Here is a 24340-nt window from a genome sequence, read left to right on the forward strand (position 1 = left end):
GCAGTCCCATAAACATGAGTGTGCCAAATGGATCACACATCTGTAAATTAACTCTGAGTTCACTGAGTCACAAACTCAGTCACTGTGCTGACTTAAACTTTTTGTCCAGAGCACATTTTGGACAATATCTGGACAATCTGTGCTAGACCAGGAATGTTGTCCGGAATAATGGCAGTTTTAGTCTTTGTTATGCTGATTAAGAGATACATTTCAAAGTACACAAAGAACACAGTAGGCTGTCTTTTAACCAAATGAAATCTTTCGTTGCATGGCTGCTGAACTTCCCGTGAAACCAATATGCATTTAGACACAAAGCATGAGATGCTTTTTCCTGTTTCACAAGCACAACCTTACATATAATCTGATTGTAAATCAAGTAGTAAAACAAATAGTAATCATATTTTGGCGCGCTGTCCTGCAGGAGGTGTCCGAGCCCAGAATATAGCCCAAACCCAGAGAACTAACCTTATAGAGAATAGATTAAGAGTTGGGAGTTGGGGTGAAGGAGGGATGCCAGTGTTGTGCCCATTTTCGATCCCCTGCCAAATTATTACCCCTCTCAATGAAATCAGTGAAACCAGTGTTGTGCCCAATTCTGACCCCTGCCAGATTACTCCCCCATTTAGTATTGGTAGGTTTAGGGTTAGGTGTGAGGGAGGGGTTAGGGTTAGGGGTGGGGTTAGGAATACACTGTTAGACTTTTTATTGTATTTTTGCTGTAACTTACTGGCAGAACTATTTCTAACAAGTTACTGTAACTACCCCTTTACAGAAGCTTACCGCAATTTCATTTTAAAGTATGATGACCTTACCGCAATTTATTTAATACCACTGAATTTAATAAATTCCAAATAAGTGACCTGAGTCCATTTACAACAATACATTTTTTATTCACTGTCACTATTAAATACATTCATTACTTATTTTTTTATTTTGGAACATTATTAAAAAAATAAATAAATAGAGAACTGAATTCATAACAACAAATCAAAGCGGAGATCATGACAATATGGTAACAAACCTAGTTGGTCTTGGCTGCATGGCCTCTATAACCACTGACAGCGGATCTGGAACAAATTCAAATGGCTTTCTCAGGAACACAAACAACATTTATAAAAGACGACGAAGAACTGAGAACACTTTAAATACACCGACAAATGGGACTACGGACTAGACACACATGAGATCAGTGATACAACATAGGAAACACCTGGAATTAAATCAATGAACGGAAGACAGAAACTGGGTCACAGAGAGAAAACAGGCAAAACATGGACCAGAGTCTAAAATTCTAGAAGTACTCTTGAAGAATGCAGGGTTATAACCAAAATGAATTCTATATCAAGGTACATAAATGGCTGTCAACAAATTCTCAGAAATATTTTAATCCAATTAAATTGTATGGAAACTGGAATCAAGATAATATAATCAAGATCAGAATTTAATAAAGAGCCTGTGAATCAAAAGGAATTAAGAAATCTCTATCAATCCCCATCCCAACATATGAGTGATCATATAATTTTTTTTTAAAAACATACAAGGCCAAAGGTGCTGTGATTCTAGGTGGCCCTTAAAAGAGTCTCTGGGGTGCTGACACAAGAAAAGTGAAGAAAAGGTGGAAACATCGGAGGGATATTTCATATCTCAGGTGTGGGATGCTTGATCATATGTAGTTTACTAGGCTTTTTTTGCGCTAAGTAAACTAGTTTTAACTGTAAAACTACAGCAAAGTTTAGCAGTGTATTCAATCAGCTACAGTGATTTAAATGAGAAGGGGTAATAATTTTGCAGTGGTCGAAAATGGACACAACACCGGAAAACTGTTGTAGGATAGAAGTAAGTATGCTGTGTATGTACGTATTGTGCTAGTTAGGATGATTAGCTAAACAAGTTACACTGTGCCAAATTGGTTGATTATATGATCATGCTCCTCCCGAACCTTGTTAGTAAAACATAATTTAGAAAAATTAATATCAATGCTTTTTGTTTGCTGATTGACACATTTCTCACACAAAGTTTATTCAACACTCATAAACATTTATATTCACTTGGCTTTTTTTCTCTTTGGGAAACTTCTGATAATATTTCATGAATTTCATGTGCCATTAAATGTCATATATGGGTTAAAATACTTGCTTTTAAGATATATATTATAAAGAAAATAGATTAAAAAAATGTAAAAACATCTGTTTATGTTTGGACAACATAAATGGCAATTAAAGATTTTTTTTTACTTAACATTAAACTTAACAAAAAAGATCATTTTATTTATAAATTAGTATGTATTATATTGTATATACTGGACATTAACATTTTTATATTTTTCTTAAATATCAAGTGCTGTAAAAAGTACATCTAGCCTATACATGTACAATACACGACATCTATATGAACTTCAATATTTTCAATACAAAATATCAAAGCAAAGTCCTTAATATATATATATATATATATATATATATATATATGTAGCCTATGTATATAAAATGTTCTGCTTGAAACTTTTTCTTAAAAATAATTTGTGTGTGTGTGCACTGCAGTTTGTATGGCTTCAATATCCATGATTTGCTGTTCAGAGATGGCGTTATTTGTATGTTTTCTGTAAGGTAGGATTGGAGTCAGCAGTCCATCCTGGCACTGATGCGCGTCACCGCTGATGATTGACAGCTCGACTCCGCCCCTCGTCAACGATGCCGGTCCCCGGAGGAAAAGAGCGCACAGGCAGTGAACCAGAAGATGCTCCAGACTTTCAGAAGAACAACATGTTACTCTATTTCCTGTCATTTTATTCCAGTAAATATCAGAAAAGCGCATCTTAAGTCGCCGTTCTAAACAGCGGCTACAGCACGCCTCCCAGGTGAGCTGCTCCTCGGCGATGGACTGCACACACACACCGGAGGAGCGAGCAGAGGTGAAGAAGCACCAGCACAAACACAGCCTCACGCGCCGCTTCCAGGTGCTGGAGACGCTCGGTAGAGGCGCGTACGGTAAAGTCAAGCGAGCGGTGGAGAGGCGCTGCGGGAAGACGGTGAGACACTTCAGCTGCTTTTATATCGACAAATGCATTGCAGTTGTGCTGTTTTGAATGATGATTAAAAAAAAAATGCTTAGGCCTATATATATAAAGGTAATTTTTACACACACACACACACACACACACATATATATAGGTAATTTTTACATCTGGTTTTTATTTATAAATCAGTTCACTGTAATAAGAAGGTCTTCATTTGAGTAAATTTCTCTAGTTCTCAAATTTCTCATAAATTGCTCAGTGTTCATTTAGAAGCTATTTATCCAAAAGCGAATCATTGTAATAATAACCATTTAAATCTTAATAATAATAAATTATATCAGTATATAAATACGCATTGTATTATATATAATATTAGTTATAGAAGAAAACATTTAAGTCTTGACGAAGGTTTCTAAAGTATAAATAGTGCATTTCTTTAATATTAGAGGGAATATTATAATAATTTGAGTGCAAATGATTATGTAGGCCTAATATAAATGAACACGAGTTGTGATGTGGGAAGGACACTCAAGTATTAAATTAAACCAAATTCCTAAGATCTCCAATATGCAAAAAATAAATAAATAATCTAAATGCGTATCTAATCATTATTTTTTTAAAGATGTCTATATACAGTATTTATTGCCATTTATTTCAGTTTATTGATTTTATCCATCAACTTAAACTAAAAGAAAATAAGAAATGTGGCGTGTGTGTGTGTGTGTAAATGTAATTTTATTTTACTTCAGTAAACATTTATTTTAGCAACATTTATTATTATTATTATTATTATAATTATTATTAAGTTATTAGTTGGATAACTATACTAGCCCTGGCCTGACTTTTCTCAAAAAATGATAGATTCTGTGATTCTGAGCTCCTAATAATGGCTAAATTTCAATTAATTTAATCCAAAATGTACAAAGGGAGAAGAATATCCAGCATGTCTCTCTTACCTCTGACAGCGTGTCAGTCAGTCAGCATGTCTTTACTCAGTTATTTATTATTTGGCTTGTCCAATAGGTGCTTTGTGCTTGTACACGCGTGTCTACTGTATGTAGACCTCATGTTAGCACACTTAATTAAATACTTAACCACTCATTCATCACTCAGTCTGTCATTTAACTAAAACAAAAGAGACATGCCCCACAGCCGGTGTCTGCATTCTTTCACAGCCTGAAAATGTATCGCATTAATGGAAAAAATGAAGTAATCTCAGCGTCCAATCAGATTAGAGCAGCAGCTGAGCCTCTCTCTCACTCTGTCACTCATCCGGACTCAGAGGTGAAATATTCCGGAATCCAGGAGCATTAAGCATAGCTGGGATTCCTGGAGAAAAACACTAACAGCATTCAGAGGGAGCCATGTGTGACAGGGGAGCGAGGCGTCTGAGGGGCCGAGTTGCTTGGCAGTTACCCAGATGGCTCTGCCAGTGTCGCCATACAGACAGCAGGTTTTAGATGGTGTTTTTGGGGGTGATTAAATTTTTCGATATCCCTTTAGCTTTACTTTATTTACATCAGGAAATTCTGTTTGCTGATGATATTAGCAAAGAAATGACACAGTTTAACTTTAAGCCACATCATGATTTCAGTTAATGAATTTCAAGGAATTTTGGAATCGTAAAAATCTAGTGGGTTACAATGGAGCTTTGTGTTTCCTGCTCCAAACTCACTAGATGCAACACAACACATGAGATACAGAGCACAATATGTGCCAGAGACTAAACAATACCTTAGTGGCAAATTCAAAGATAAACGCAAGTCACTTTTGTTGTGTAGAACCATTAAAACATGTGGATAACATATTTGTTCTGTAGTCTGAATTATATTCATACAGTTGGATGCTGGAATTCTGAACCTTTTAAATTGATAAAATATGTGAATTTTTACTGTTAGGGTTAAGGTTAGACTACTGGACATATTTATGCTGTTTAGACATCTACAGTCAGTAACAGAAAAAAGTTGGTGAAAAGTAGAAATATTTGAAAACTGTAGTAAGAAATTGATTATTTGTATTCGAATTGGCTTCATATATTTGTGAAAAATGTTTGTAGAAATAAGAAAAGATAAGACTGACAAACAACAAGTGCTAAAATACTTTACTTTCTCATTAATAATTCAGTTCAAAAGTTACTTTCAAAGTTTCAAAAACACTTTTTTTCATGTTAAAATTAAATCAATATTATGAACGTTCAAATCATGAATACAATTTTAAATAAATAATAAATGTTAATAAACCTGCTTATTTTATAAAATATACTTTAATAAAAGACTGGTTTTAATAAGACCGGGTCAGTTAAACCATGTAAACATTTCTGATTACAAGCCATACAGAAGCTATCAATATGAATTGAATGAGAAACAGAAGGTTTATTCAAGTCTGTATAAATTGCCTTTTCCATGTATTTTTGAGTAAATTCAACAGACAGGCATATGTATTTGGTTCAGTGGTGTGTTTGATTATAATATGTCTGTTTGTGTGCTTCAGGTGGCTATTAAATCTATTAGAAAGGAGAAATTGAGGGATGATCTGGATAGATCTCACATCCAGAGAGAAATCGAGATCAGTGCCTCTCTTGTGCACCCACATATCATCCGTCTGTATGAGGGTAAATCACATCCACAGTCTCACAACCTCTGTGTGTGTGTGTGTGTCCAGAGAGATCTCTCCGTTAATGAAATGTGTTGTGTTTCCAGTGTTTGAGAGCAGAGAGCGGATCGTGATGGTGATGGAGTACGCGAGCGGAGGAGAGCTGTATGACTACATTCAGGACAAACAGAGACTGTCGGAGGAGGAGGCCAGACACTTCTTCAGACAGATCACCTCTGCTGTGCAATACTGCCATAGAGTAAATGATCTATATTATATTTGTTTTTATTACATAGCATGTTTGTATTTATATTGAGTCTCTTGATATTCCTCAGAATGGTGTGGTTCATCGTGACCTCAAGCTGGAGAATATACTTCTGGACAAAGACTTAAATGTGAAGGTAAACGATTCAAACTCAAAAAATTGACAAATGATTCATGCATTTTCATTTCTCATCCACTGGATCATTAGAGAGACTGATGGCTTTGAATCCAATTCAAATGAACTGCACACAGTTTTTTTTTTTTTAAATCATAGGTACAACGGAGAACAGAACAGAAACACAAAACAATTAAACAATTCAAATGTAGGATCAGCTTTAATCAGCATCATTATATTTTTGGAATCTGTCGAAGTTATTATTTCTCTTTTTTTGGAAACTCTTTTCAGGGATGGTAAAGTCTTATTCTGAAATCCAGAACGTCCCTGCGAAGGTTTAAGGATGTGCAGATCTGATGACCATGGATTGAATTTGACTTCATCTTGGTGTTTATGAAATTACTCTTCAATTTATTTAGGGGCGTCATTATTCTGGAATATGGGAACATTATGAGGGAACAATGTTGCATTATTTAGCACAATAGAGCTGCCTCATTCCATGGTCATTCCAAAACCATACAGACAAGCAATCACTGAATCAGATGACAAGCAAAATAGCTGTGTATACCTCACCATGCCTCATAGCTGGTAACAGACAGGCATCCTTTGTCTTCATAGGGTAACTGGATGTAGAAAATATGATGAAAGATGACGACTTTCTCACACCAGATTCTGTGTCTCTTAAATAAACGCAGAGCGAGAGTTTTATTTTGTATGTATGCACAGTTTGTTTTTGTCTACAGAACTAATTGCAAGCAATTCAGCATAAACCCTCATAACCAAATGTTTTTGAGCTCATGAGAGGAATTAATTCGGTCAAGTGTGTCCAAATGTTTGATAGGTGGTGTAATATGATTCATCTCTGCTGCTGCATTCCTAATTATAATTATACTTCAGAATTAACCTCCTTTTCCTATTTTTGTCCTCCCTCTTTGACTCAGAAATAGATTCCATTTATTAAACAGAAGTAGGTCGCCCATTTTAATACAGATCTGCTTTATCTGTAAATGCTCTGTTTGTTGTAGTTGGCTGACTTTGGCTTGTCCAACCGCTACACAAGAGGCCAGTGTCTGGACACGTTCTGCGGGAGCCCACTGTACGCATCTCCAGAGATTATCAATGGACTTCCTTACCACGGACCTGAGGTTACATTTACTCTGATAGCTCACCTTTGTGAAAGCACACTTCAGCATGCTTTTAAAAATGTGCTTTTATAATGTAATATACTTAAGTGTGAGCTGAATGTAATATTTGACTATTGATTAAATGTTATTTGCAATTAAATTCAAATGTATTATTTTTTTTAAAGTAGGGCAATTAGCTGAATATTAGAGTGCTGTCTGACCCACTTAAGTAGTGCTTAAGTACATCTTTATTTGTAGTTTTATAATTACTTCTACTGTCTTTGTAATATGCTTAAGTAATGTGTACTGACAAAAATACATGTATACAATACATTTGTAATGAAGTTGCAATTTAGCAGAGGCAGACAGTAGTGAAGTATTTTTACTCCTCTTTAAAAGTTCAAGTGTCTGTACTTTATCAGTGTTTTTCTTTAGAAAACTTTACTTCACAACATTCCAAACCATAATATTGTACTGTTTATCGCTCTATGTTTCACATTAAATATCATTTAAAACTACATTAGACATCTATTAGTTTATACTTTTACGAGAAAATACTAGGTTTTTGTTGTTCTTAAGTATTAAAGGTAAATCAAACAACAAATGTACTTTAAAGTATAACAAGTAATTTTTCATTATTACAAAGTAAACCTAAAAATGACTCTTTCTTCATTTATTCACTCTCATGTCATATCAAACCTCTGTGACTTTTTTTATTCTTTGCAACATAAAAGATGAAATGATATGAAATGATAGCAACCAAATGGTTATGAATCCCATTGAGTTCCACAGTATGAGCAATTTTTTACAATGGGAGCCGAAACCATACAGTTACCAATCTTCTTCAAAATATCATTCCACAGAAGAAAGTCACATAGGTTAATAGTCATTAATATTATATTATCTGCAAGTTAAGTTTTTTAAAATTATAATCTTACAATTGAAAGTACACTACAAATGCAAATCCAATACAATTAAGTGCTCTTCTTTTTCACAAGGGCATTTAAATCCCAATGCTTGTACAGTAAACAGATTTTAAATGATTCTTTTGCTTCTTTTATGTCCCAGGTGGACTGCTGGTCTCTGGGTGTGCTGTTATATGCTCTGGTTTATGGCTCCATGCCTTTCGATGGCACAATTTACAGCGTCCTTAAAGAGCAGATCCGCCACGGCCGATATAAGACCCCAGATATCCTGTCAGGTGAGCCTCACACACTCTCATTAATCTGCCCATCAAAGTAACATCATGCGTGAGGATTTACCATGAATCCTCCAATTCTTCCTATAGAGGCCCGTTCGTTGATCGGATGGATGCTCACAGTGAAAACAGAAGACAGAGCCACTGTGGAAGACATCGCTAACCACTGGTGGCTAAACCGAAACTGTCCCAAAGCTAAAGAGATGAAACCGTGCGCCTCCACTCTACCCAGAAAGAAACCTAAAGAAAGCAGATTGTCCTCAAACAGCAGCTTCGATCTGCTGTCGCCTCTTGAATCGTCTTCCCACAACCAGCCCACGAAGGGCATCCTGAAGAATCTCTACAATCAGGTTGAGTACACAGACAGGTCTGTGTCTGCTGGAAACAGTACGGCAGCGACCAGCCAAGACGTGGAAAGAGTCGGGACAGATAACGGGAGGACGAGGAAGGGCATTCTCAAGTGTCACGGAAAGTTCTCCGGTGTTTCTCCAATCACGTCGGCTCCTACGTGGTCACATGGTTTGGGCAAAACTACCCAGGAGTGTGAAGGAGGTGAGCAGCAGGAGATGGAGTTTCAGATCAAGGTCTCCCTGTGGAAAACACACGAGTCCATAGGTCTACACTTTCCACAGAATACCTATTTTGATCATGAGCAATGATTGTAAATGCATTGAATTTAATAACAAAGAATATCGGTTACACTTTACAGTTCAACCAGTTAACACGAGAGCATTAAATATCATGAACAATATTATGTAGCATTTATTAATCTAGGTTAATGTTACTGTATTATGTTATTTAATTTGAAAATATGAAGAAAAAATATATATTTATTGTATTTATTTAATTTATAAATAAACTATTGGTCATTGTTAATTTACGTTTGTTTGATTGTAATGTTATACAACTATTGAAATATGTATTAGAAATATGTCGAAATGAACATGAACCTATATCAATAAATGCTGTATATCAATAATGAATAAAAATTTTTTTTTTAAAGTATTGCCATAAACACTTCAAAAGTACATTTTTAAATAAAACAATGAAATGCTTTTATTCTGCAAGGATGTATTAAATTGATCAGAAGGGACAGAAAGTACATTTATGTTGCAAATAAATTCTATTTAAAGCAAACGTTCTTTTTAAACTTTTTATTCATCAAAATGTGTCAATGATAAGTGTAAAAATGTAACAATGAAGGATTATGTGACACTGAAGACTGGAGTACTGACGCTGTAAATTCAGCTTTGATCACAGAAATAAATTACATTTTACAAATTACACAAATATAAAACAGTTCTTTTAAATTGTAAAAATATTAAAAATATAACAATATTTCTGTTTTTACAGTATTTTTGACTAAATAAATACAGCCTTGGTGAGCAGAAGAGACTTCGAGCAGCACAGTGCTGCATCATTTGGCCTGTTACCCCAATCAAGGAGTCACAACAGCAGAACATGCTACTGAATAACTCCTAACCATAATCATCTGGAAATACCCCAGACATTAGAGCTGCTAAGATAATGCGTACTGTGAAATTGTTAATAACCCAGGTCAATTTATTTATTTGCCTCAAAGGAAGTTAAATCAGCTATGGATCCGTAAATCCCATCCCAAAAGAACAGAGGCTTTGTGCGGAGCTACAGTCGTGCCATTCTCACTTTATACTGGTGTTTAAAATGGGCAAGGGTTTAAGGGGACATTCCTCCAAACTTTTGCTCTCTGGCTCTCATTTGCTTTCTCACGTGAAGAGAAAACACGCTCTTTAGACTGATTAGCATGACACAGTAGAATTAGTATTAAAATCTCAGTTAATCAGCAGTGTTTGGTCTTGTGTGGCCTATTAAGCCGATCATTTTTATTCTTTATTCATTGTGTGAGCGAATGAATGAGGGGATTTGTGCAGTGTTGGTAAAACACTTACCTCATTAAAAAAAAAAATAATAATTGAGGAGTATCGGGATGGTAAAATCCTGAATCCCAAATGAAAACGCTTTGATAAAATGATCGTACTGAACGCCAACACTTTTTTCATCAAATACTTTTTTAATAAAAAGAGTGGAAAAAAAATCCACATCTCACCAGAGTTAAATTACAAACATAATCTACATTTTTACACACTGCTGAAGTCCGTTCAAGAGTCGTCAGAGGAGACTTGACCCATGACAGCCAGTTTGGCACTGAATGGCTGTGTGGGGCAGGAGAGCCCCCGAGCGGTCCTCCTCTCTCCCGGCTTCAGGGCGATGCTCTCTTGTGTGCTGCCGGCGCCTGGCGTCTCCTCTGATTGGTCCGCTGCAGGCCTGAGTGGTTGGGATAGCCTGATGAGTGTGTCCTGTAGCTCCCTGCGCTCGCTCTGGTATCGGCTGCAGCAGTGGAGCGCGGCAGGGTCCAGCGGATGAGCCTCCGTGTTAAACACATAGCCGCCTGCGCTGAGTATGCAGTCGCCCTGCAGGCCACCCAGCTCGAACTCTGTGCCCGTGTTATGAAGGAAGTTTTCAGGATCGAAGAGGAGGTAGAGGTATTTAATGGTCTCGGCCAGGAAGAAGGACTCCATGCGGTTGTCCAACTTGTGGTCCCTTACATCCTTCACCTTAGGCAGAAACAAAAAGATGAGCATGTTTAGGGACTGGGCTGGTTTTAGCCTCAGTGTTGTACTGAGACTCGTTTTGAAATGTAGCCCTGAGACACTCACAGTGGCAAAGCCACAGTTCACCCGGCTGATTTTGTCAATCGACTCGACTGCATCCCGGCCAAGCTGCATGAAAGTCGGGTCACCGGTGGCCTTATACAGATACATGGCGCTCTCGATCAACTCTGTACGACACAAACACACAGAGTTGGTTACTTCAGTTTCATTCATTCATATAAATCAAACAACTGTATGGAGAAAAAAACTAAAAAAACAAAGCAGATTTTACATGACCTGAAAAAAACAAATCTGATGGGTGCCATGCACATGCACATTATTTGCAAAGTGTATGCTAAGATGTTATGAGGGGTTGTTAGAGCATTGCTAAAGTGTGGCTGTTTGGGTTGAGTGGTGTTTAATAGGGTTGTGTACTAAATGGGATGAGCAATAGTTACAGCGGTGCTTGCTTAAAGCTGGAAAACTCAGGAAATCACAACAGATTTTTTAACAGTAATCATCATATATTCAAACAACATGCATATTAGAGAGTTTTCACTAAATATATTTATTTTACTTGCATTGCACTTCTTTGATGAAAAGATTATCAAATTTTCATGCTGCAGTAATTTATTAACTCTTTCCCCGCCATTGACGAGTTATCTCGTCATACAGAAGACAACGCTTCCCCGTCATTGACGAGTTTTTACAGCTTTTTGTGTTTTCACTGTTATACACTCGGGGGCACTATTACACATCTTCTGAACGCGTACAAAACCTCCCAAACAAAAACAGTGAACAGGCTGGAAAAACCAGTGATCTCTTATGTAACCAGATGTATATAAGAAATAGACAGCATATAAATGAAAACTGCATAATGTTGTGGAGTGAAATGTTGATCCAGGAAGTGGTATATGTCTGGAGGTGTTGATGGAATTTATGCTTTGATAATCGTACTGAATATTATCCAGATGTAGTTTTTGAAAAAAAATCATTTTAGCTCAAAACTATACATTTTTATGAAACCTAAAATGATGTCAGCAGCCGAAATGTGGCCTTAAGATTTTTCCAACCTTTTTCTTTTTTAGTAGTTTATTTGATATAGCTTTTTATTATGTCACATTTGTTGTCTGTTTATAATGCGTTTATGCATGAATATTCTATTCATGTTCAGCAACATAATTCAAAAGTGTGTGATATATATACTAAAAAGGGAAAAAACTAAAAAAAAAAAAAAAAAAAAAAAAAAAAAAAACATGTTTCTAGAAATCTTCAGGAATGACCCAATTGTGTTCCAAGGCTCTAAATCAAAGTGTTTCATAGATACCTGGGCGCAGAGGGTATCCCTCTCGTTTGTCCACGGTGTAACCTTGAGGAATGCTGTAGAACTCCGGGAGTCCTCCAAACTGACGCCACACACTGTAGTAGTTATGAAAGGTCTTTGTGGCACTGGAAATATCACCTATCAAACTCTGATAAACACATGAACATTACAAACTGAAACAGAACTCTGCTCTCAGATGCATACAGTATATAGATAACAAAGACTTGAAACTAGTCAAACTGGTGCTTTCCCTAAGTCTTGTGACACACTGGACGAGTGTATGGTGTCAGATCTGCTTCCTCACCTGCAGTCCGGGCCAGAACGCCTCCAGAGACTGAAACACAGGCATTGAGACTGTCCCCTTATGCATCTGCACCCACAGATACCAATCATCAAACTTAGTGTAGTTCTTTATGGACTTATCAAATTCTGCAACACACATTTGAAAGTTGATAATGCTATCATGCAAGTCAAGATGAAGAAAGATGAATAAACAGCAATTCTTGTCAAAACTAATAGCAACTGTAACACAGCTGTCAGTTTACCGTGAAACATTGCCAGCAGCTCCTCATCTTGCAGCATGATGGCCCCCTTTACCAGATACTCGAAGTATGAGTCCACTCCCGCCCCGATCCCTGCGTCCTGAGCCACCCACTTAGAGGTTATGACATCTATATGGTTGCCCACCTGAAGAAACGAGAATGTTATGTGATAACATGAACACAAATCAATTGACATTAAACACAGACAGGTTATTATTATTAAAACTGCAATGCTAAAATGCAAGATTACATGCTTTTCCACACAGTGTAGGAAACCTGGGGTCATATTCATATTACCGATATATATATATATATATATATATATATATATATATATATATATATATATATATATATATATATATATATATATATATATATATATATATATATATATATATATATATATATATATAGAGGGCAGAAAGTGGTCACAATTTTTTTTTTAATTAGCATATTTTGGTGCAAACACATGTATATGACCCTATTTAATCAGCTTGTAAATATGTCCAGCCATGCTACACAGCAAAATGCTAAGTGTTAATCAGATTAGGATATGTATAAGCTTTATGGCGTAGAGACTCTATAATAATAATCTGTTTTCTGTGAACTCAGGGATAATTGGTTGTATACCCCAGACAAACATAAACATAGATTTTGCTTTTCAGTCACCTTGTCTTAGTAATTGCTGTTAAAGCGATTAATGCTGTGCTAAGAAAGCACCAGATAAAGCATAAATATTAATGTTATTAAAGGCATTTGGTCAAAGCTTTTCAAGAGAGACATTGCTGATTGGTTTAACTAGTACTAGCAGGCTGCGGTCAGTAGGACTGTTGTGTACAGGCAGGTCATTCAGGACAAATTACATTCCTATACTGTGCATCACAGTACTAGAAAAATGTTAAAGCACCAGCGAATAAGTTAGTATTGCATTCTATTAAAGGAAAAGTTTGCACAAAAAATGCATGTGCAATCAGGACACTGAAGAAGTAGATGAGTGTTTTTTCTCCATGGGAACAGATTTGGAGAAATGTAGCATTTCATCACTTGTTCACCAGTGGATGCTCTGTAGTGAATGGGTGCCGTCAGAATGAGAGTCCAAACAGCTGATAAAAACATCACAATAATCCACAAGTGTAACCCACACCACTCCATCAGTTAATGCCCAGTGAAGCGAAACGCTGCGTGTTGTAAAAAAAGTAAATAAATAAAAATAATCCTACATTAAAACATGTTTACCTTAAAACAAATGGTTCTGGCTCCTCTACCCAGAAAATTGCTTTCTTCAGTGAAAAAGTACCCTTGTCTGAATCAGGAGAGAAATATGCACAGACCAAGCACCGTTTACAAGTGAAAACAGTCTAAACATGTTGGTGGATTTTGATGTGAGAAGACAACAGAGGATGGACTTTTTCACCAACGTTAAAGGGATTTATTGATGGATTTTTTTCTGATGGCACCCATTTGAATGCATTGGATCCATTGGTGAGCAAGTGATGTACAGCTAAACTGTTCTGATAAAGAAACAAACTCATCTGGATGGCTTGAGGGTGACTACATATTCAGCCATTTTTATTCTTTTATTTTTGGGTGAACTATTCCTGTAATATTGCATAATGTTTACTTAAAACCAAAGCATGCTGGACTCTGGTATCAAACATCTTGAATCAAAATGTTTTACCAGGCCGATATCTGAGCGTGTTCTCCATAAGGCCCTGAGAGCTTTGCGAGCGACGTTCTCAAACACAGGGTCTCCGGTCAGTCGGCTGAGGGAGGAGAACTCCAGGATGAAGGTGCCCACTCCAGCAGTGCAGGTGACCGGGGTCTCGCCGGGGTTCACCCCCCTCAGCAGGTTCACCGTCCCGTACGGCATCCCCGTGGGGGTCTGGAAAGCTGAGAAGAGACAGGATATATCAAACTGACAGCATTATTCAGTTATCATGATCAAACATTCATGATCTATTTCCTTCCAACACAGCATGCCAGATTTGCATTAGTGTATCATAAACCATATACTCTTAAAAATCTATGGCTCCATGAAAAACATTTAACATTTGTGACCCTGGGCCACAAAACCAGTCTTAAGTGTCAGTTTTTGAAATTGAGATTTATACATCATCTGAAAGATGAATAAGCTTTCCATTGATGTAAACTATTTTAAAATCGGGAATCTGAGGGAGCAAGAAAAATCGAAATACTGAGAAAATCTCCTTTAAAGTTATCCAAATGAATTCTTAGCAATGCATATAACTAATCAAAAATTAAGTTTTGATATATTTACGGCAAGAAATTTACAAAATATCTTCATGGAACATGATCTTTATTTAATATTCTAATGATTTTTGGCATAAAAGAAAAATCGACTTTGACTCATACAATGTTTTTTTGGTTATTGCTACAAATACACCCCAGCCACTTAAGACTGGTTTTGTGCTCCAGGGTCACATTTATGTAATCTTTCAATTGCACAAAAGGTTTACAGTGGAAAAAGCTTCTTCAGGTTATTTCAATATTCATTACATTAAGAAAAAAAAAGCTTCTTTAATTTTTTTTTTTTACCAAAAACTTTCTTTGGGGAACCAAAAATGGTTTCATAAAGCATTGGGCTTGACCAGACTATGTGAGCAAGGATATAAGAATGCATAAGTACTGTGTGTATAGCATTTGTGCAAAAGTTTGCAGTTTTAAATTTCAATGTCAGAACTCTGCCAGTGTGTTTCACGTCATCTGGCGGAGATATCTTTGTACAAACGTATTACAAATATATTACACAATGCTCATGTCCTTACAAAAGTGACATCGTAACAGTATAAAGCTGGTTGGAAACTGTTAAACGAACACTGCCTGTCATTAACAAAACATTTTGCTCAGTGACTGTGGTGCACTAACATTTACACTTAATCATCTTTGCAAATTTACAAATCGCAAATGAAAGCTGCAACAAACAATCCATGCCAAATATGTTTCAGACAGGAAAGTCATTGCCCTATTACTTATAGCTATTGTTGATTAGCATATGTTAGCTCCCTCACCAGGCAGCAGTCTGCGAGCAGCGTCCTCTGCCATGCGCAGGAGGGGTCCGGAGCAGGGCCAGCCCTCCTCCACCTCCATCCCGGCACGCTTGGAGAGCAGATGAGCCGAGAGGAGCCCACCCACCACTGCAGATCAGATTGGATCATGTGACCAGAACATCAACACATGCACTGGAGAAACTGCTTGAACCTCACTGACTACAAGCCCAGGGGATATTTAACCCCAAAATTAAAAGAAGCATTTAAGATATTCTGTTTTGCATGACAATAATGCACTCCACCATATTTAAAAGTAATGCACAAATACTTCTTAATTAAAAGTATTAATATGCACAGGTTTTTTTTTTTTTATACAAAGCTTTGTGATATTCATCCAAGAAGGCTGGTGACTTTACCTCGTATATTGGTCTCAAACACAGACGCATTTACATCAGTGTCGAAATCGACCGTGTCCTGGAGCAGTGTGGCCACGCGCTGGAACTCTGTGTGGTTTCCCAAAATCTGTGATCAGAGAGGAAACATATTCTCTGCATCTGAACACTGCAGGACATGAAACAATCTTGTTGAATGAAATTTCATACCAGCAATGTGTCCAGAGCATCAATGAGTGTGAGGGAGAAACTGAAGGAAACAAACAGAGAGCTTATAGAAGGGACTTCTAAACCTCACGGTCGTAATAACAGAGATAATACATTACAGACAAAACTCAGTTCTTCAATTGCTGTTGTTCAGGAGTGAATAATGCCACAAAGTGTCCCAGTGGTATTTAGCCAAAGACATCACTGAATGTTAAAGAAGTAAAACGAAAATTTTACACCAGCAAAGTTTAATAAAAACTGCTATTTTAATCTTGTGGAAATTTTTTTTTTTAATGTCATGTCAGCAGCAGGCCATTTCCATACGCAGAACAAAGTGAATAAAAGTTGTACAATGAAAATAAAAACAAATAAATAAATATAAAATATATAAAATAAATATATGATACTTTTTCAAAATACACTGTGAGACGAATACAAATGTTGCTATAGTACATGAAAAACTGCAGTCCAGTAAAATGTGTCTGACAGTCAATAAATTATTTCAGTAAATAATTCTGTGTAAATCAATCTTGAGCCTAGCAAAAATGAACTTAATCAGATTTGAAATGACTAAAAATAAATAAACCAATATGTAAACCAGCAGAAAAAGACATCGAGGTGTTAAACACATATACTTTAGGCAAGTTATTAATGTTTTTGGGGCAGTCAAGTAAGTCTTTACAGTTTGGAAAGGTTTTGAGTCTGTGATGAACAGCAAATTTTGTTCTTATCTATTTTTTATCATTTCCAGGTCTAAGATTAAAGCAGGCGCTTCAGCTGTAAAGATGTCCTGGGATTTGCATGCCTGATCCGTAACCTGTGCTCTTCATGACATACAGGTGTCAAACAAGTTAAGATAGCATGAAGAGGTGGTGCCGATTATTCAGGTGCATGCATCTAAACTCTTTGACTCTCTGATGAAGAGTGCAATGGAAAAGAAGCATGCATAGACAGAGTTTGTGCTCATACCTGCCCCATGTGTCCTGTCCATCACATGTGAGCGGCCTCAGCTCATCATAGGGATATGCATTGTCCAGGTAGCTGTTGTATGCATGATAAAACATGGACTTTATTCTGTCCCTGTTGAGAAGAATAAAACAAACAAGCATTAAACAGAACTGATTAGCACTATTCTTCAAAGCAGTGTCAGGTATTACACTCCTAGGTTACAGATGACTGGTGTAACAGTTAGTAAACAAGCTTTCTGCTGACATGTATTCACCATAGACTGTATAAAAACAGGTATTCACACATGAGCATATGGTAAAGCTGATTGACTGACAGTACTGACATGTATTTATACTTGTTAGAGCAGCTCTGATATCTATACGCAGCCTGATACTCTGACCCACTTAGTACAGATTAATATTTAATGCTGAACTGAGAATGTCATAAAGAAATCTCACCTGTAATGGGACATGTCCTGCTCAGTAAAATCTCTGCCTTTAACATGACTGATGCTCGGAGACAGGTATGTGGCGCAAAAAACGGCGGAGAAAAGGAAAGTAAGCATGAAGTAACGAGATGTGAGCAAAGGCAAACAATACGATTTCCAGCGACATGGATACTCACAAATACTACAAACAGTGACAATAGGAAGTGGACGTACTGCGCGTGCGTGTGAGCGAATGCTGACGTCCAGGTAGCTCGCGCTGTCGGGTTTAAAATAAAAGCCCCGCAACTGCGGTTGAGAAAATAAATGTCCTCAGTCCTGAAAACACGATTGTGTAGGAATAAAATGACATCAAATATACATTAAAATAAAAAGACATAAAATAACATGAAATAAAATAATATAACATAAAATAACATAAAATGAAGTAAGATAACAAAACATAACATGAAATAAAATAACATGAAGATAACATAAAATAAACAAATTAACAAAATTTTAATAAAATTAAATAAAACGAAATAACATAAAATAACATTAAATAAAAAACAAAATAAAATAATATAACTTAAAATAACATAAAATGAAGTATGATAACAAAACATAACATGAAATAAAATAAAAAAACATGAAAATAACATAAAATAAATTAACAAAATTAAATTAAACGAAATGGCACAAAATAACATGAAATTAAATAACAAAATAAAATAATATAACATAAAATAACATAAAATGAAGTAAGATAACAAAACATAACATGAAATAAAATAAAATAACATGAAAATAACATAAAATAAAAATAACCTAAAACAACATAACATAAAATAAAATGAAACAAGATAAAATGAAATACCAAAATGAAATAAAATAAAATTAATTAAAAAAATAAAATAACCTTTAACAACATAACATGAAATAAAATGACAGAAAATAACATGAAATAAAATCGAAAAATAAAATAAATAAAAAAACAAAATAAAATGAAAATAAAATAACAAAATAAAACAATATAACATGAAATAACATAAGAAAATCTAAAATAAAATAACAACATAAAATAACATGAAAATAACAAAATGAATTAAATGAAATAAAATAAAATAAAAGAATAACATAAAAATAACCTAAAACAACATAACATGAAACAAAATAAAATAATAGCATAAAAGTAAAATGAAATAGAATGATTAAATTAAATAACAACACAAAATGAAACAAAATAACTAACTGGAATAAAATAAAATGTAATAACAAAATAAAATAAAATAAAAAATGAAGTAAAGTTTGAAAAAGACACATGCCATTGTTTGAGTGTTTTCAGATTTTTTTATTATTATTATTTTTGTACTTATAGAAAGAATCGACAAAACAAGACAAATCAGCAGCACCTAAGCAGCAAATTGGTGTCTGACAGTTTCCAATACTATCCAATAAACTATCCAATAAACTTCAAAGTGATTCAGACAAATAAGCACCTTCTTCTACCCAACAGACGTTATAAAGATGAATCCACTAAAAACAGGTAGGAGATAAGTTACTGAGACAGCTTATTTTGAGTTATTATGTTGTGAATGTACATTTATGAGCGTTAGAACCATGAGTTAAAACATGAATAACGTTGTCAACTTTAAATTATGAGAGTTGTAGTTTTGGCTCAATGTGCAGCACCAGATGTGAGTGTCCATGTGAATATGTGCATCTATGTAACTGTTTAACATGAATAACTTGCTATACATAAATCATATAGTGCTCTCAAATAAAAGATATACAACCAGAAGTAGAAACGTATAACCATACAATGTCTTATGTGTTCGACACAATCTCAGCTTATTGTTACACCGAAAGAGTATTATACAAAACACTTGGTGTTTCTTTTTTATTAAAAAGTGAAAGTGAATAAATAAGGATAAAGGGAAAGTTATTGTGCATATTGTTTTAAATAAAGTGTAGTGGAGCTGAACTGAGACCTGTGTATGCTGTAATTTAATAAGCGGTCACACTCAGCAGCCTTTGCCAGCAGTTTATAAGCATTCCCATCATTTTCATTCTCCGCCGCTGTCTTCCTTTTCCCTTCTTTCCTGCTTTGCAAGATGCTTTTTTCCGTCTACTTGCCTGCGAAACAATACATATTTCTACATCATGTTAAATCCTCTCTTCATTTCAGATTATTATAATTCAGATCAACTTTATTTTAGTGCTGTCAAATGTTCAAACGCATCCAAAATAAAATATATGTATATGTGAAATGTGTTATTGAATTATGTATATATATATAAATACACACACATACAGTTTATATTTACATGCATATACATTTATATTCTTATATCATATATAAATATATTTAATATATAAACATAACATATTTTTCTTAAACATATACATGCCTGTGTATTTATATACACATAATAAATATATATAATACACACACGTATATTCTGTAAACAAAACAAAAAAACGTTTATTTTGGATGTGGTTAATTGTTTGACAGCACTACTTTATTTTCATTATTTAATCAACAAACAAACAAACAAAAATCTTTACACTGAAATTCCTAAACATAATTATTAAATACATACATTTCTAGATAATTTTATCCTTTATTTCAGATTATGATTATTCATATTACAATGTATTTTGATTAAATAAATAAAAACATTTCTTAACCACGTTTACTTCAGATTAGAATCATTCAGATCGTATTCTGATATTATTCAGACAAGTTTATTTTGATTATTCAGTCAATTAACATAAATAGATTTTGATCATTCAATCACAAATAAATAAACAAATCCATTTCTGGATCATGTTATCCTATTTTCATTTTTAGATCATAATAATTTAGTTTATTTTAATCAATTAATAAGCAAATAAATCCATTTCAAGATCATGTTTATTTCAGATTATAATCTTTATTTTGTAATTATACGCTTTATTTTGATTATTCAATCAACAAACAAACAAAAAAAATTTTTTTATACAATTTTGATTATTCGATCAACAAATAAATAAATCAACACATTTCTAGATCGTCATCCTCAGTATATTTCAAATCATAATTATTCAGATTAAATTTATTTTGATTATCTAAAAATACATTTCTAAATCATGTCATCCTATGTTTATTTCATATTATAATCGTTCGGAATAACTTTTATTAATAAATACAGTTAAAGTTATTTTAAATCACTTTATTTTGACCGGCAAACAAGGTTCTAGATCATTTTATCCTGTTCATTTCAGTTTATAATGATTAAGACTCACTCTATTTTGATATTCGGTCAACAAAAAGACAGATATTAATATTTTACCAGTCTCTCTGGTTTGCGGCAGTTTCTTGTGATGAGCAGCTCCATCTGTCCCACCACCTTCGTCATGTTATCTGCATGCGGTCTCTGATGTTCACTCAAGCAGCTGAAGACCTGGGTCATGCTATAGATATATCGCAGGATACGGTGCATCTACCAGCAAAACACACTGCATCGATTATCAAGACACCACCAAACAGAGAACAGCTCGGTTGCAACTGTCTCTGGAAACTTCAGAGACGTTACGGAAACATACATGTAGTCATGTACAGGTGGCTGTACCTTCTCAGACGGACAGTGGTCCTTTTCTTTTGATATGTCCAATGCACCAGTCAGATTCTGGCCGAGAGAGAAACAAAACACTGATTCAGTACATCTCCAGCACATCACCAGAAGAGGGCAGCTAGTGACCTTATATACACACAGTCTCACTACTTCACACTTTAAATGCTTATATAACACGTTAGACGGTCAGACAGCCACAGCTAGTCAGATTTACACAGTCTGTCTGAACAGATGAAGTGGGGTCATGAGATGACACTCACCAGGCTTTGGAGCTCCACCAGGATGAGAGCCCTGTAGGTGCTGATGATGGCAGTGTAATCACAGGCACGTTTACTGTGGGCCGCTGTGAGCAGCAGCATTACAGTCACACACACAGCAGGCCTGCTCACACACTGCACACAACATCAACACTGCGCTTTACATCTACATTCAACATCTATCTATACATGCTATCTCATCCTTAGTCTTATATACATATATATAACAGACATAGAGTTTTTGAGTATTTTATACAGACTTGTCCACTACAAATCAAAGTGCATTTGCTATATGACTGCTATAAAGTCACATGAGATTATAAAACTTGTCAATACACACAGGCCTACAACTAGCTACAATAAAAGAAAATTATACAAGCTCTATTACTGTTTTATTATAATATTATATCATATCATATAATATTAGAATTCTGATACATAATTTTAAAATAAATACCACATTTAAAGCCTCTGTTTTTAATTGTCATATTATTTTATTATTCTGATCACGGCATATTAAACAGGACGCTTTTATGAAAAGTGGGAAGTCCCATCCTGAATAGAACTCGGACTAACTATAATAATATATCATGTAGTTATATAGATAATATTATTGAGCCGTTAAACCAAACAAAGTAAAAGTAAATCAATTGAAGTTGCACATATTATCATTCCTTCTTTTCCTCACTATTGCATGACGAATATTGTGTTAACTTGGTCGTATTGAGCCACTGGAACAGTTTATGTTTTTGAGGTTTATCATTTATATAATAGAAGAGTAAAATACATACTTTGATACGTACATAAGCATGTATACAAGTAAAAAAAATTATAATATATTTAAATTAAATCATGCAGTTTGTGTCACTCAAGCTACCTAAACGCACGTGTTCGATTATCTGGTAATATTTCTGCACTTAAGCTGGTTAATTTACAGTGTGCTAACTGCACTTTCCTCAGTTTGTCTGGTCATGAATCCGTGTATCTGTTGCCCGAGCCTCAGCACAGAAGCAGGGATGCAGTGGGCTCTTACCATTGACCATGGGATGATGAGGGACTCTGGCGCGCACCAGTCAAGGCTTGGAAAGGTGGACATGGTCCAGCGGCGTCCAACGCCTCTTACATGTTTCCCACAGAAAAACTTCAACAACTGTCCGAGCGAGGCGAAATAACGCAACAACCTTAAGTACTTGTGTCGGTCTAGTGTGAGCTGGAGCTCCGGCGAGGGTTGCGTCGATGCGCGTCCATTCCAGCACTGGCGAGAGAAGTGCGTCTCAGCCGTCACGGGCTGTGGCCATCGCGCTTTGGGTTTCACCAGATCTCTAGTCTGATCAAGTCGAGAAAACTTCCGCGATCAATCAACTTTGCGCTTTGTTTCGGTTTCGGCGGGAGATTACTTTATAAACCTGCTGCACCGAAGGGAAGGCTTTGATTCTTCACCGAACACGGCTGCGATCAGGAAATGACTCGTTATTTACACTGATTAATATGTGGACGGACACATCCTTTAATCTTTGATTGTGTCCAGACGTTTGTGTCAGGTTTCAACGCGGCCGTGTGCTTCGTGTCAGGCTGATAAAACCACTACATGCATGTTTCACACTGGATTTGATTTCCTTTAAGGAAATTACAGTGCTTATAGGTGGAAATTATTTTGTGTAATGATTCATGTAAGATTAATTGTAGTCAGGGTCATCCCAGGCAGGGCTCCTCTACAGCAGGCCTACCTTTAATCTCCTTTTTCTGAACTTTACACATTATATCATCAGCTCATTTAATAGATATCCAAAATTTCAATTAGTTTGTTTCTTCATTCAGACAGACTTGGAGACATGTAGCTTTACATCACTTGCTCACCAATGGATGCTCTGCAGTGAATGGGTGCCGTCAGATTGAGAGTCCAAACAGCTGATAAAAACATCACAATAATCCACACCACTCCAGTCCATCAGTTAATGTCGTGTGAAGTGAAAAGCTGTGTGTTTGTAAGAAACAAATCCATCAAAGACATTAACCAAACCATAGCTTCTGTTCAAAATACACATCCATAATAATCCAATTCCTCCAGTGACAAAATCCATGAATCCATCGATGTATTTGTTCAGAACAGGCGGTTTTTCACTTGATCCTTCTGTCCTGATTCAGACCAGATGATGTTTTACTGGAGCTTTTCACTTAACAGGCCATTAGCTGATGGACAGGAGTGTTGTGGACTATTGTGATGTTTTTATCAGCTGTTTGGACTCTGACGGCACCCATTCACTGCAGAGGATCCGTTGGTGTAACAAAACGTGCAAACGGAAAAATTACGTTCAGAAGATGCTGAATGACTGGTGGACGTAGCTTAACAGCTTTAGAAGAAATTGTTAGGAGATAACAGATTATTTAAAAAGGAAAACAAATAAATTAGCCAATCAAGCCAACGTAAAACTAGGACGACTGAGAAATACCCAAATCACCAGCACAGGAGCACCGACATCTGAAACAGACTGGACTTCATTTATTTTATGGTAAGCAGCACATTTACACATTAGCATCATGAGAAACAGAGTAAGAGTGTGTCAAATATTAATGTTCAAAAGAGACTCATATCTCTGGGAGGAGTGACTAGACTTTACAACAACCTGAACATACACAGCACGTGTTATGAAGACTTCCCTGAATCACAACTCATTAAAA

The 24340-nt window shown here is 35.6% G+C and overlaps 2 protein-coding genes across 3 annotated transcripts; one reads left to right on the forward strand and one right to left on the reverse strand.

The window, feature by feature from the left end:
- Positions 1-2605: 2605 nt before the first annotated feature.
- LOC132117945 (NUAK family SNF1-like kinase 1) lies at positions 2606-9530 on the forward strand. The gene is made up of 7 exons (XM_059527332.1): positions 2606-3028; positions 5507-5627; positions 5716-5867; positions 5944-6009; positions 7013-7132; positions 8180-8312; positions 8400-9530. The coding sequence occupies exons 1-7, from the start codon at positions 2876-2878 to the stop codon at positions 8966-8968; spliced, it is 1314 nt and encodes a 437-aa protein (XP_059383315.1). The 5' UTR covers positions 2606-2875; the 3' UTR covers positions 8969-9530.
- An 809-nt stretch (positions 9531-10339) lies between these two features.
- Positions 10340-18052, reverse strand: edem2 (ER degradation enhancer, mannosidase alpha-like 2). Of its 2 annotated transcripts, XM_059527329.1 has the most exons (12): positions 17988-18030; positions 17822-17869; positions 17385-17495; positions 16419-16458; positions 16233-16338; positions 15838-15963; positions 14487-14698; positions 12809-12950; positions 12568-12692; positions 12267-12411; positions 11006-11127; positions 10340-10903 (listed from the first exon to the last, which is right to left on the reverse strand). In XM_059527329.1, exons 2-12 carry the CDS (start codon positions 17833-17835, stop codon positions 10448-10450), a joined length of 1599 nt encoding a protein of 532 aa, XP_059383312.1. In that variant the 5' UTR covers positions 17836-17869; positions 17988-18030; the 3' UTR covers positions 10340-10447. The 2 variants fall into 2 exon arrangements, with proteins under 2 accessions (XP_059383312.1, XP_059383313.1); XM_059527330.1 differs by having other exon boundaries at positions 17822-18052.
- Positions 18053-24340: the final 6288 nt, after the last annotated feature.

This window comes from Carassius carassius, chromosome 37, assembly GCF_963082965.1.
Source record: "Carassius carassius chromosome 37, fCarCar2.1, whole genome shotgun sequence".
NCBI classification, from domain to species: Eukaryota; Metazoa; Chordata; class Actinopteri; order Cypriniformes; family Cyprinidae; genus Carassius; species Carassius carassius.